Raw genomic sequence first — 14,653 nt, 5'->3', positions numbered from 1 at the left:
AATTTAGTCCCAAAAATAGACTATTAGAACATCTTGGGACTTAAAATAATAGTTCCGTATTTCTTCTTCCCACAGTAAGGCCTGTAGAACTCCTCTTCATTGTAAATAATTTCCTCTTCCCCTTAAATCTCTAACGTTTCTCCTACATTCCCTTACCTCAACTTAAACCTGGCTCTCTTTTCAAGAACTCAGTTTCCCTCTCAATCTTCAAAAACATCAGCTGCTTTTTCTCCTGCATCCCTCATGTACAGCTACTACCACTTTCAATTATTCCTCCACCACTGTAAGGAAGAAATCTTCCTTTATGACTCACATAATCCAGCTATATCTAACTACCCAAATACTCAACTACTTCTTCCTAACAGCAGACCTTTTAACCACTGTCCTGCAATTACGCAGGATTAGGATGCCTGCTCCAGGTCTCTACTGTCTATGCAGATAATCTATTCATTATTGTGACCCTACATTTCCTTGACTTCAATCAACCACTCCCTTGCACCAATCTGGATCTTGCAATTAGCAATCAGCTTTACCCTAGAGATCTTATAAGACAATATCCTACTCTCTGATTTCCTCACACTGCTTCAAAATATTTTTCAAATAGTGAACAGTTTTGGAGTGAATGGCATCATTTAACATAAGGTAAAGAGGTCTGATCCTTTCCTTTGAGATACACACCACAAACTAAACAATTTTAAGGCACATGACTTCAAACAGCTTAACTTTGCACATGGCTTATGTAATTTGGCAAAGAGCTAAGCTATCTAACAGACTATTCTAGAGCAAAGCTTTTGTGCTGGGGCCTTATTCTCATAGAAATGCATGCATTTTCCCATATACTTCCTGTTTTAAAAAAATTTCAAGTCTATCAAAAAGTTAAAATATAGTATAATGAACATCTGTATACCCTTCAACTAGATTCACCACTTGTAAACATTTTGACACAACTGTTTTCTCTATTTTTCTGAAACACTTGAAAGTTGTGGACCTTTTATCACTTAGTCCATTAATGCTTTGGCATGAATCTATTAAGAAGGAGAACATTTTTCTACAAAGCCACAAAACACTGTTATACCCAAGAATAAAATACAGTATTAACTAATATACAATGCATGTTCAAATCTCCCCCACTTATTCCTCAAATGTCCTTTACAGCTATTTCTGTCCTTATCTAGGATACGATTAAGTATCACCCATTACATATGATTATCAGGTCTCTTTATTCTCCTAATCCAGAACAATTCCCTTATATTTTTTGTCCACGCCAAATGTTTCACAAAATGCTCACATTCTAAATTTTTCAGGACATTTCCTCCTAATAAATTCAGGATAAACACTTCTGGCAAGAATACAAACTAGGTACTTGTCATTACATTGCATCAAGAGGCCACATAACATCTGTCTGCCCCATTACTGGTGATGCTAAGTTTGATCACTTGGCCAAGGTGGAATATATTTCTCCACTGTAAAGACAGTTTTCTCCTTTGTAATTAATAAGCAATTTTATGAGATGAATTACTGAATGAATCCTGTTCTCTAAAAACTTTTCACCTAATGTTTTAGAAACCACTGGGGATTCTTGCTTGATTTCAAGTATTACAGTGATGGTTATAATTCCCCCCCTAAATTTAACACGCATTCTTCCATAAAGAAATGACTTTCATTCTCTTATCATTATGATCTTCTGATAACCCTTCTTATCATTATGACTCATTGATTCTTTTTTATTCAACAGATTTTTATCTATCATTATTCTTTTTTATCAAATTGTCTCCCCTTTGCCCAGGGGTGCCCCTTCATGCCTGATTCAATAATCTGCTATAAGTATGAATAAAACATACAGTTTTCTAAACATATCCTTAGCAATTCTGCATGCCTCTCATTTTATGTTACAATATTACAACTGACTCAAGTCCTGCACTGTTCAGTAAGATAGACATTAGCTATTTAAATTTAAATTAAGATAAAATGTATACTTCAATTCCCCAGTCACATTTGCCATATTTTAAGTGTTTACCAGCCATATATGGTAGTGGCTACAGTGCTGCTATAGATTACATACACGAAGGGACCGGCATTCTAGAATACTGTTGGTGAAGAGAAATATTTTAAAAAGTAAAAAGAAAACAGGTGAAATGAATTTTATGATTGAGGTATTTGGCATTCCTCCTTTTATATTAAATCTTCAAGATTAGTTATGTACTTTATACTTGAGCACATCTCAATTTGGACCAGCCAAATTTTAGGTGCTCAGGAGCCATGTATGGCTAGTGGCTGAAATACTGGACAGCATGTTCTAGAAGCTGGAAAGGTCTTAGAATACTGAAGTCTTAAAAATTATACTTCATAAACTGAGACCATAATTTTGTATAATAAAAACAGTGGCATATAAATTACATATTATCCTCTAGTCTTCTGTTCAGAATGTTTTTTATAAACACACTTTTTTATATTTCCAAATTTAGATTACCTTGCTGCTTTTAACGTTTCTTCTGCAAGACCTTCTTCTTTTACCAGTTCTTCAAAATTTACAATATCTTCAAGATCAGGAACAAATCTACATGAGAATTTGGGAAGGCATTTATTAGGTCAAGTAAAATATGTACAATTGACAGATATGAAAGTGGTACTGCAGGACACTAAAATTTTCAACTATGTATTTGGAAACAACTGTGCATTTCAGTAATATTATTCGTATCACCACTTTAGGTCCAAATTGAATTTTAGATATGAATATTTTAATCCTTAAAATCATGTAATCTTTACATGCATTCATAAATATTGATAAATTAACTATAACCTTAAGAGAAATATTTTCAGAAGTCTGCTGCAGTCTTAAAATTTGAGAAAAATCTAGAATAGTTTTCTTCCATATTTTATCTCAAAATATATCAAGAACAAACACCTTATCTACAGTATCATTTGTAACAAATATTTAATGGACATAATTTTTAAAATGGCATAAACAAGGCAAAAATGATGTTTGCATCCATACCTAATGGCATTGCTGCTACAATGAAGACCACCAGATCTTATCATTCGTACATAGCCCATAGCATTACCTTAAAAACCACACAAAAAAGTCAGATATTTATATAAATAACTCTAAATTCTAATAGGAATATAGTTATATACAGTAGTAAATTACAAGGTTTCTACTCCTAAGTACCAAAATATTTTGCTATATTTTACTTCAGTTCTTGTTCCATAAAAAGTAAAACTGTCACATATTCCTACACTCAAAATATATACATACTTATATACAACTATATTAAATATTTAAAAATAAACATTACTTTCATTTGATAAACTAAAATCATTAAATGCTGACATTAAAATGGTCAAACTTAAAATTATAATATCAATAATTTCTCCACTCTTACAATGAGATTCAATCTCCCCCACACACACAATTGGAAGTGATATCAAGAAATCTTTATTTGATGACTCCCAAATTTATATGTCTGGCCTGGACTCCTCTGAACTGTAGGTTTTTTCATCCAATGCCTACACCTTTATGTCTAATAGAATTTTATATTTAATATGTCCAATGCAAGCTCAGGATCTTTATCCCCAATTCTGCCTATCTCAGAAACTGGCAATTCTATCCTTTCAGTTGTTCAAGCCAATGTCTTGAAGTCATCCCTGGCTCCTTTCTCTCATACTTTATAATCCAATTACCGGGCAAATTATGTTGACTTTGCCTGAGAATGTAGCCAGAATCCACCCACTTTTCATTCACCCCCTCCACAGATAGCCTCCTATCCAATCAATCCATCACAATCTCTTGGCTGGAGCACTGCAATATGTACTGGCCTCCTGATTTCCCTACTTTCACCTTTAGCATCCTGCCACATTCCCCCGTGTTGTATAATATCTATAGAGCCACTAGTGAATTTTTAAAAACTAAGTTGGAACGTATAGTGCTTTTCTTTTCTTTTTTTTTTTGGAGACAGAGTCTCCCTCTGTTACCCAGGATGGAGTACAGTGGTGTGATCTCAGCTCACTGCAACCTCTGCCTCCAGGGTTCAAGCAATTCTCCTGCCTCAGCCTCCCAAGTAGCTGGGATCACAGGCATCCGCCCCCATGCCTGGCTAATTTTTGTTTTTTTTAGTAGAGATAGGGTTTCACCATGTTGGCCAGGCTGGTCTCGAACTCCTGACCTGAGGTGATCCACCCACCTCAGCCTCCCAAAGTGCTGGGATTACAGGTGTGAGCCACCATGCCCGGCCCCTTATCATGCATTTTCTGAAAATGCTGTAATGGCTTTCCACCTCAGAATAAAACCCAATTTCTTTATGTGGTCAAAACAGCCCTGCATGACCTTGCCCTTTGCTACTGTTCAGATAGCATGCCCTGCCACTTAGATCTCTGCTTACTTCATTCCAGCCCCTGACTATTTTAATATTGTGAAACGAATATTTCAAAAATGTGAAACGAATCAGGGCTTTTGCACTTACTGCTGCCTCTGTCTGGTAGACTCTTTCCCCAGATGCACGTGGCTTACTCCCCAACCTTATTTAGGTCCCTGCTCAAAAGTCACCTCTTGCTTTCCCTGAACATCACTGACTAGCACTGCCCGGCCCCCTTGTATCTCCTTACCCAGCACTTATCACTGACATACTATGTATTTTTCCCCACCTAGAGTGCATCTTCCCCCACCTAGAGTGCAAGATCCATGAGTACAGCCTTTGTCTTCTTCACTGCTCCATCCCTAGAGCCAACATGTCCTGGCAAATAGCAGGAATTCAATTTATAATTAAACTTTATTGAAATGACTTGAAAGAAAGAACAGACGAAAATGTAAAAAGGAGTTAACATTTCATAATCATGAGTAATATACATTTTACAAACATTATCTTATCTGATGTTTTTAACAACCCTACACAGCAGTTAACATTGAATCTATTTTAAGGCCTATCCCAATATGAGAGATGACATTAAAATTTTTTTTATGTCCATCTTTAAAAAGTCAAATGTCTAGTTTCATTGTTTTCCTCCAAACCATCAGACCAAAGTCTGATGAAGCAAAATAAGAATGCCTAGTATAGAGCGGCAATTAAGAGTAAACGCTCTGAAGCCAGGCCACCTGGGTTCAAATATGGTCTCCCACATGTTAGCTAAGAGACCTACAAATTATGTTATGTTATCTCTCTGTATCTCAGTCTTCTCATCTGGTAAATTAAGCTCAATAAGGACAGAGACTTTGTTTACTGTCATAAATATCATCAGCACCTAGAAACATTTGTTGTACTGAATGAATACCCGTGCAGTGAATGAAGGGAAGTAGTATTTCATAAATGTTGTGGTAAGATTCACATGAGTTAAAACATATAAAGCACTAAGAATAGCCATGGCACACAGTAAATGCTCAATAAATGTTAATTATTATTATTTCAGCAGGCAAGTTATTAGTCAAAAAGGCTTTCCATTTTGCTCCCAGATTCTTTACACCTTTTCTCAAGGTATTTATCAGACTCAAAAGCACATTACACAGTGTGTTTTTTTTTTTTTTTTTTTTTTGAGATAGAGTCTCGCTCTGTCGCCCAGGCTGGAGTGCAGTGGTACAATCTCAGCTCACCGCAAGCTCCGCCTCCTGGGTTCACACCATTCTCCTGCCTCAGCCTCCCCAGCAGCTGGGACTATAGGCGCATGCTGCCACATCCAGCTAATTTTTGTATTCTTAGTAGAGACAGGGTTTCACCGTGTTAGCCAGGATGGTCTCGATCTCCTGACCTTGTGATCCGCCCGCCTCGGCATCCCAAAGTGCTGTGGTTACAGGTGTGAGCCACCGCGCCCGGCCCATTACAGTGTTTTATAAGCAGAGGTAAAGTATTTGTATTGGCCAGGAGCAGTGGCTCACACCTGTAATCCCAGCACCGCACTTTGGGAGGCCGAGGCAGATGGATCACGAGGTCAGGAGATCAAGACCATCCTGGCCAACATGGTAAAACCCTGTCTCTACTAAAAATACAAAACTTGGCAGGGTATGGTGGCGGGCGCCTGAAGTCCCAGATCCTAAGGAGGCTGAGGCAGGAGAATTGCTTGAACCCAGGAGGCAGAGGTTGCAGTGAGCTGAGATCGTGCCACTGCACTCCAGCCTGGGTGACAGAGCAAGACTCTGTCTCACAAAAAAAAAAAAAAAAAAAAAAGAATTTATGTTTTCTAAGAAGAGAATAAAGAGTAAAATGATGGGTTAAAATGAAAAATATTCCCCAACTGTGGACTGCAACTTGGTGGCAATCAAGGTGACATTAGATGGCACACCAAAGAACACTTAGTGATTATGTATTTAGGGCAAAAATGACTAGCATTTTAAGGACTACGATTTAACAACTGTTATTTCTAAGGAAAAATTACAGTTTCAAAAAATATAAAAACATGAAACAAATAATAGTGAAGACAGTATTAACACGATGCAAAAATTCTGCTTATGTGAATAAATAAAACTTAAGTAACACTGCTCTAGAAGGACAGCTCTTAATCTGAGGTCTACAGACCCAAGCTTTAAGCACATGGACTCTAGCATATTATATACAAAATTTTGCCCATATGTCATATAGACATTAGTTCTGGAAGAATCATCCTGGAGTTTTCCTCAGATTCTCAAAAAAGGTTAAGAACTATTGCTCCGTAAGTTTGCCGCCTAATATTAAATGTCCTCTTGAAGAAAACAGTACTTATTTGACAATACTTCATATTGAATGGTTTATAATAAAACATTTCCAAAGGTAAAATTCTCCAAGTTCTTGCACTAAAACATAATAGAAATGTCTAATATGCAAATCAATTAACTGATAAAACTTTACTCCACAATGAGATGCTTATAACATATTACCCACTGGTAAACCTAAAGTCTCCTGAAAGCAAAGGGGTTGGTATTCCCAGCACCTAACAGAAAATGTGGCAAAACAGATGCTTAGTAAATGCTTGATAAATGAATAAATCAATCTCACAAAGCATAATTTTCCCAAAATATAGTCAATAAGATTTTACTGTTTAGTGTTAATATAAACTGTCAAGAATATAAAATCCATTTGGACTTACAGCTAAATAACCCCGGTTTAAGTCCCAGAAACATGACTTACTTCTTTCTCTAAGTTTCTCTTTTTTTATCTTTAAAACAATTACATGCCTATCTCACAGGGTTATTGTGAACATATAAAGATAATGTATGTGAAAAGCTCAAATAAGTATAAAGTTTTGTTAAGCTATGATTATTATGAAATATAGTTCTTACTTTTAAATATAAAGTACTATATATCAGAAGACAAGTTCCTCTTGTAAGGGCAGAAGGACAATACATTATGTGCACAAGTAAAATGGTGTAACATAGAACTTAGTAACTTTTCATGTAAATACTTTATACCTTCACATTTAGACTGGAACTTGTGTGAACCTTTTAGAAGCCCAAAACAGTGCCTTGAACAGAGCAGGTATTCGACAAGTACTTACCAGTTTACAATTATTAATATGACCTTTGAGATTTTGTTATTAAATAACTTTTATTATAATTGAAGAGGGTTTATTTAAATGATCAGTCTATAGTCTGTCAATTATTTCTGCAGCAATAGTCTAATCATACTTACAAATTTTGGGGGCAAAAAAATTAGATGAGTGGAGTAAAGTTGAGCTCAGGCTTTCACATGAGCTGCTTATTAGTGTGAAATAGTTAATATATGCGACAGACTGTAGGGATTGATACTTGATTTCCTAACACTTTTATCATAACTTACCAATTTGGCTGATGAGTTGTCTGAATTGATCAAGGTAGCTCTGTCCCTCAGGTGTTATTCCAAGTTTTCTGATGCCTCGATTGAATTTTTCTGCTCTATCAAAAGGATACTATACAGAAAATTTTAAGGCTACTTTTAATAAAGATTTCTAAAGCACAAAATGCTTCCCAAATAAACCATGCCAATACCACTCTCCTTTTAATTTTATATTTCAATGTGCTTAAAATTAAATTAACATTAATAAAAAATTCACAGACTACCAATGTTCAAAATAATTTTTTTTTTTGACATTAGCTAAAGCGACTAATAATCAATGCCACTAACCTAATTTCCCTACCACAATTACTAGTCTCCTAACCCCCAAACCAATTCCTCCCAGAAACACTTGTTCACAGATGTGTGACCAAGTTTCTGTGGACTGAATAGGTATGAGGGACTTAGAAACATACTCTTTCCCAATAAACACACGTCAGCTGGGTTAAAATTTCTAGTAACCATCACCAATAAAAAACTACTTTTTGGTCTTGGTTGATTAGGAGATTTAGGAAATTATTCATTTTGTAACAATAAAGCAATTCTTACATAATAGCATGAATATTTATCTCTAAATACTACGAATTTCTGCTCTAATAAAAATAGGCTGGGCGCAGTGGCTCACGCCTGTAATCCCAGCACTTTGGGAGGCAGAGGCGGGCAGATCACTAGTTCAGGAGTTCAAGACCAGCCTGGCCAACATGGTGAAACCCTGTTTCTACTAAAAATACAAAACTTAGCTGGGTGTGGTGGCATGCACCTTTAATCCCAGCTACTCAGGGGGCTGAGGCAGGAGAATCGCTTGAACACAGGAGGTGGAGGCTGCAGTGAGACGATATTGTGTCACTGCACTCCAGCCTCGGTGACAGAGCAAGACACAGTCTCAAAAAAATGAGTTAATACAATCCTCTACTGATAAACGTAATCTGTAATTTTATCAGATTATCCTATTTCTCAGTAATATTTTGCTACTCTGGCACTAAAGAGAACGGCCATTATACAAGAGAGCTGGAACTACTAGGTGAATCTTAAGAAAAGTAATTAAAATAGTTCCGTATATGGCAAATCAAATATAGGACCCATCTAAGCCTATTGGTTCTCCATCCACATGGCTACATGAGCCTGCTGCCACTTAATCCAACAGACTCTCCACTTCACTATGGGAAAACTCAGCCTGGAAGGTGAAAGGACAATAGCATTCTTTTTTTTTTTTTTTTTTGAGACAGAGTCTTGCTCTGTCACCCAGGCTGGAGAGCAGTGGCGTGATCTCAACTCACTGCAACTTCCACCTCCTAGGTTCAAATGATTCTTGTGCCTCACTGATACAGCTTGCCTTTGTCCCCACCCAAATCTCATCTTGAATTGTAGTTCCCATAATCCCCACATGTCCTAAGAGGGATGAGGTGGAGATAACTGAATCGTGGGGGCAGTTTCCCCTACCCTGTTCTCATGATAGTGAGTGAGTTCTCACAAGATCTGATGGTTGTCATAAGGGGCTTCCTGCTTCACTGGACACTCATTCTCTCCCGTCACCCTGTGAAGAGGTGCCTTCCGCCATGATTGTAAGTTTCCTGAGGTCTCCCCAGCCATGCGGAACTGAGTCAATTAAACCTCTTTCCTTTATAAATTACCCAGTCACAGGTATTTCTTCATAGCAGCATGAGAACAGATTAATACACTCAGCCTCCTAAGCATCTGGGACTTCAGGCATGCGCCACCATGCCCAGCTAATTTTGGTATTATTAGTAGAGATGAGGTTTCGCCATGTTGCCCAGGCTGGTCTCAAATGCCTTGCTCAAGTGATCCACCTACCTTGGCCTCTCAAAGTGCTGGATTACAGGCATGAGCCACTGCACCCGGCTAACAGCAGCATTTGTATAAACTATCAGCGGGAATATCAATAGTGAATTGTTTTTGGAGTGCTAGGCAATATGTACCAGAATTTTAAATGTTCATATTCTTTGTCCTAGAAATTTCTCCTTAAGGAAGTTTTCAGAAAGTCTATATTTACAGAGATAGATGTGTAAAGATGTCACTGTAACACTGTTTGTAAGAATGAAAAATTAGAAAAATCTAAATATTGGTCAACAGAAGAGGGTTAAATAAGTTATGATATACATGGATGTATCCCTATCAACTCTTGGGATGAAGCAGATCTGTATGTACTGACATGTGATGAGCACAGTGCAAAATGCTATGTATACTATTATTCCATTTTACTACCAAAAGCAATATATGTGTGTAAATATACATGTTTATATACAAAGGTATCTGAAAGCCTTCACACTACATTGTTAGCGACTGCCTCCAGAAAATGGAATGGAAAGAAAAATGAAGGTGGATATTCAGTTTATTCACTCTATATTGCTTAAATGTTTCAAAATAAGCATGTCCTGCTTTTATATTATTTTGAAATAAAGTATCACCTGGCTACATTTATGATTTAATTTTTTCCTTACCTTAAGCCTACAGATAATGCAGAGTAAGAAATTATAGGGAAAATAAAACTAAAACCCCAATAGAGATCTAAGTAATGAATTTTAGCATACACATTTGCCATATACTCAACAGCTGAATCAAACACCTTAAAAAGAACAGGTAGCCTACCTTATGATCATTTTGGTCCTTAATTTCCCTGAAAAATCGAATATCTTTAATCAATCTGGATTTGATGTGTTCATCATACATAAATTGGCTAAATATATAGAACTTCTTTTTCAAAAACTGGTAGGTGAAATTAACCTATGAAATTAAAATTCAAAAGTTGAAAAAAGTTAATATAAAATTAATTCAAATCAATTTAAATCAATTTTACTATGTAACAATTATCTATTTGTACTACCTATAAAGTACTATTTATAAGTCTATTTCATATAGGACCTGAAAATATTTCAATAATGTTTTTTATTGCTCAAGGTCACAAAATTTCTATAAGTTCCTCTTACAGATTTTTACTATAAAAGAAAACCGAAAAGAAAAAAGTGGAAAATATTCTCATGATAGGACTAAAGGCTGTAGTGAGAATCACAAACCAGACTTAAGACCCTAGTTTTTCGGCCATGGTCCAGTGAGAAGTTTCTATGTTCCTCCATCAATAAGATTACTTATTGCTAATCTACAGGTCTAGAATGACACTAAAGTAAGAAACATGGTGTTCTCTGAACCTTCCTGAAGATACCACACATTCAATTATCTATCCATAAATATTTCTGATCACCTCTTACACGCAAGGCAATGTGCCCTCTCCCATGCTAGACATGGTCCTTGTCTTCACAAAGTTTATATTCTAGAACAGGTGACAAACATTTTAAACAAGTATTGTTACATAAATTATTAAATCTCTACTGCAATTATTTCTCAAAATGTTAAGTATGTGTGTGCTTTGACAATAAATAACAAAAAGCCCTGACCTTGACTCAGAAAATCCTAAGAAAGTGAGGTATGAGCTGAGATTAAAGTCAAAATGGCACAATAAAATTAATTCTAATCTACAAATGGAAATAGTATAAGATTAATTCCAACCTACAGGCAGAAATAGCATAAGATTAATTCCAACCTACAAATGAAAACCCTAAATTCATTTCCAACCCCCACCAACTCTCAAGTATTACTAATGATTTTGACAAATTTGTGCCCTTTTTACTCAGTAGTCATTTACTCAATTATGGAAACGAATGATTTTCAAGAACTTATCTTGCAGCTTAAATATTCTATTCTCCTTGTTTTTTCTGTTCCTTTGCATTTTTAAAAAAAATCTCTTCAACAGTCTTTTTTTTCTAATCCTTTCCACTCTTAATAGTGGGTAACTATTCTGCCATCCTCTGATTTCTATCCTTCTATGCTCATTTCATCAACAGACATCAGTAATCTACATTCGTGTAATTAACTGATGAACATCTATATCCCCGTGATTACTGTGAAAGCAGAAAATGTCTTTTTCTCACACTAGTGCCCAGCACAACCCTTGACACATAAAATACATTCTTATCTGTTACATGAATATTTGATAAATGACAAAACTCAAGGAAGAGCTTACTCTCAAAAGTTCAGTTTTATTTATCCTCAAAGGTACAAACATGATCGTTACATGGATGACTCTTCATTTGGAATTTAAAATTGTATGTTTCACTTCTATATTGATAACCACTATATTGGAGGTCCAATCATATCACTCACTGGCTCAAAATCTTCAATGCCTTCCCACCATATACTAAAATGATCCCAACTTTTTTTCTCCCAATTCCCTACTCCAAATGTGTTTAATAATACTGTACTACTTAAGCATTCACAGTCTTCTGCCCTAAAGGAGACATTAATTGTGCTCTGAAAACCTGATAAATTGAAAGACTTCTGTTTTTCCACAGACAGAAAAATAGCATACGAGTTCAAATGATTCCTTCAAGTGAATGCCCTTTTCGTTTTTTTTTGTTTTTTTTTTTTTTCTGAGATGGAGTTTCGCTCTTGCTGCCCAGGCTGGAATGCAATGGCCCTATCTCGGCTCACTACAACCTCCACCTCCCAGGTTCAAGCAATTCTCCTGCCTCAGCCTCCCGAGTAGCTGGGATTACAGGTGCCCACCACCATGCCTGGCTGATTTTGTATTTTTAGTAGAGACGGGGTTTCTCCATGTTGGTCAGGCTCGTCTCGAACTCCTGACCTCAGGTGATCCTCCTGCCTCAGCCTCCCAAAGTGCTGGGATTACAGGCGTGAGTCACCACACCAGACCATGAATGCCCATTTCTAAGAAGATTCAATGTATTTTTAGTAAGTTCCTATTTATATGGACATCAAATAATTAGTAACCCCTGCCCCAAAAAGGGCATAAGTAACATTAAATAAATTACTATCAGTTGCTCACTTTCAAAAGTAAACTTTCAGAGATCACAGAATCAACACAGATAAACATATATATATATGTGTGCATACACATATATTAATGTGCTGATGTCCTCAAATATCTAGTACTATTTATAATGATGGCTCTGAGATGGTAATCTACCCTAAAGTGTCTTTTGTATCACAGCTCCCATCACATCCAACACAATTTTAGGACCAGACATTTTAATTACTAACCAGAAAAAACATGGAAATTCATGTAAAATATAAACTCGTAGTGTATGTTTGCCAGAATATTCTATGAGAAAACCACGTTCCAAGCTATTAAACAGGGGTCTATTACCCACCCAACCCCCAAAGAAAAGTTCTTACAGTTGTATTCATAATTCCCGTGCCATGTGTTCGAATTGAATTAGCAATATGCCGAATATTAATAGTATTCAAATGCTTGTTATTGCTTGTTCGTTCAATAAAAATCTGCAATGAAACAAATTTATGCTCAGTAACAACACAACCCATAGCAAACACTGGTCAGACAGTTATCCAAAGAAAATTTTAGAATCTATTTCATTAAAGACAATTTCATTGAAAATGCATTCAAGAAGATAGTACAGGTGAGTATCCTTAATCCAAAAATTTGAAATCCAAAATGTTCCAATGAGCGCTTCCCTTGAGCGTCATGTTGGTGGTCAGAAGTTTACAATTCTGGAGGATTTCAGATTATAGATTTTCAGATTAGGGATGCTGAACTGGTGTATGATACAAATATTCCAAAATCCAAAAAAAAAAATCTGAAATCCAAAACACTTCTTGTCCTAAACATTTAGAATAAAGGATACTCAACTTGTACAATCAAAGCAAAAAAATAAGCCCTCGAAAACAATTATTTTTTGTTTCATTTAATTTCCACCCATAAGAATCAATTCCTTGCCCCCTCAGCCTTCCCACTATATCTCCACCCACATTAAAAAAAAAAAAATTTATAAACCCTACTCACCTGATTGTTGAGATTATAGAGGTATCGGGACACAAATATATGAATGTTTCTCATAATTTCTAAAACATCAAGGCCCTACAACATAATAGACACGAAAGATTTATTATAATTCATTAAAATAATCAGTTAAACTTGTATCAACATAGTGACTTATTGATTATATTGTTTCCTAATATTTTTAAGTTATTTTAAAGAACTATATAAAAGGTATGACCAAAGGTTAAAAGACAAACAAGACTATCTCCTTAGGGAAACCTGGCTGCTTATTACTTTATCTTTTGTGCAGACAGAAACAGTTAAGTTTAAATATTCAAAGATCCATGACCCACAGTCATCTCCTCACCAGCCTTAAGAATATCTGTCTCTTCAACAATCTCTACATTTTTTCTACAAAGTAAACTAATGGCCAGATTCTAAAAGGTAGTCAGAATATGCTGTGACATTTATAAAATATATACTACTTTTCAGGTACTTTGCAAGGTTCCTTATATGTAATTCTAAAATATGAGGTATCATTCTTCTAAATTCCATAGGTGATAAAAATGAAGCTAAGGAAGTTGTTCTCTGAGGCAAAAGAGCTAGGAAGCAGCAGGACCTTGGGAGTTTAGAAAGTCTAATTCCAAACTGTTATGCTTCTTTTGATCACACCAGACAATTTTCAAATAGTACAAGTTATCTATTAAGAATCCGTCATTCTTTAGATATTACTCTAACACCCAGTGGTATCACATAAACTGTTCCATAGTTTTTTCTAATTAGGGCTCAAAGGAGCATCACAATACCTTTTTAAGTTTTCATTATAACTTTTATCATATTTAATTTGTTTACACATTTTTTCTCCCAGAAGCTATTACATGAGCTGGGACTATTTCTATTTATCTTTGTATTCCTAAACATAGTTCAGTGCCTAGCATGTTCTCAATAAATATTAGATATATACATGAATGAATGAAAGGATATACAAACTGATCCTAGAAATAATCCCTACATGCAGCAAGATAAAGGGAAAACTAGAATTCTCAAATTTTAGAACTGAATAAATGTTTTTTGG

The 14,653-nt window shown here is 35.7% G+C and overlaps 1 protein-coding gene across 1 annotated transcript in view; it reads right to left on the bottom strand.

The window, feature by feature from the left end:
- WASHC4 (WASH complex subunit 4) overlaps nt 1-14,653 on the bottom strand; it is a 65,550-nt gene that overhangs the window by 9,245 nt on the left and 41,652 nt on the right. Inside the window, 6 exon segments of the mRNA XM_017895298.1 lie at nt 2,471-2,557; nt 2,996-3,062; nt 7,737-7,845; nt 10,377-10,511; nt 12,978-13,082; nt 13,603-13,677. Of these exon segments, the coding sequence (XP_017750787.1) occupies nt 2,471-2,557; nt 2,996-3,062; nt 7,737-7,845; nt 10,377-10,511; nt 12,978-13,082; nt 13,603-13,677 (578 nt within the window).

The sequence above is a fragment of the Rhinopithecus bieti genome, unplaced genomic scaffold (assembly GCF_001698545.2).
Source record: "Rhinopithecus bieti isolate Rb0 unplaced genomic scaffold, ASM169854v2 scaffold_24306, whole genome shotgun sequence".
In the NCBI taxonomy this organism is placed as follows: domain Eukaryota; kingdom Metazoa; phylum Chordata; class Mammalia; order Primates; family Cercopithecidae; genus Rhinopithecus; species Rhinopithecus bieti.
The sequence above is the reverse complement of the archived record's forward strand: the minus strand, read 5'-3'. Positions and strand labels throughout refer to the sequence as shown.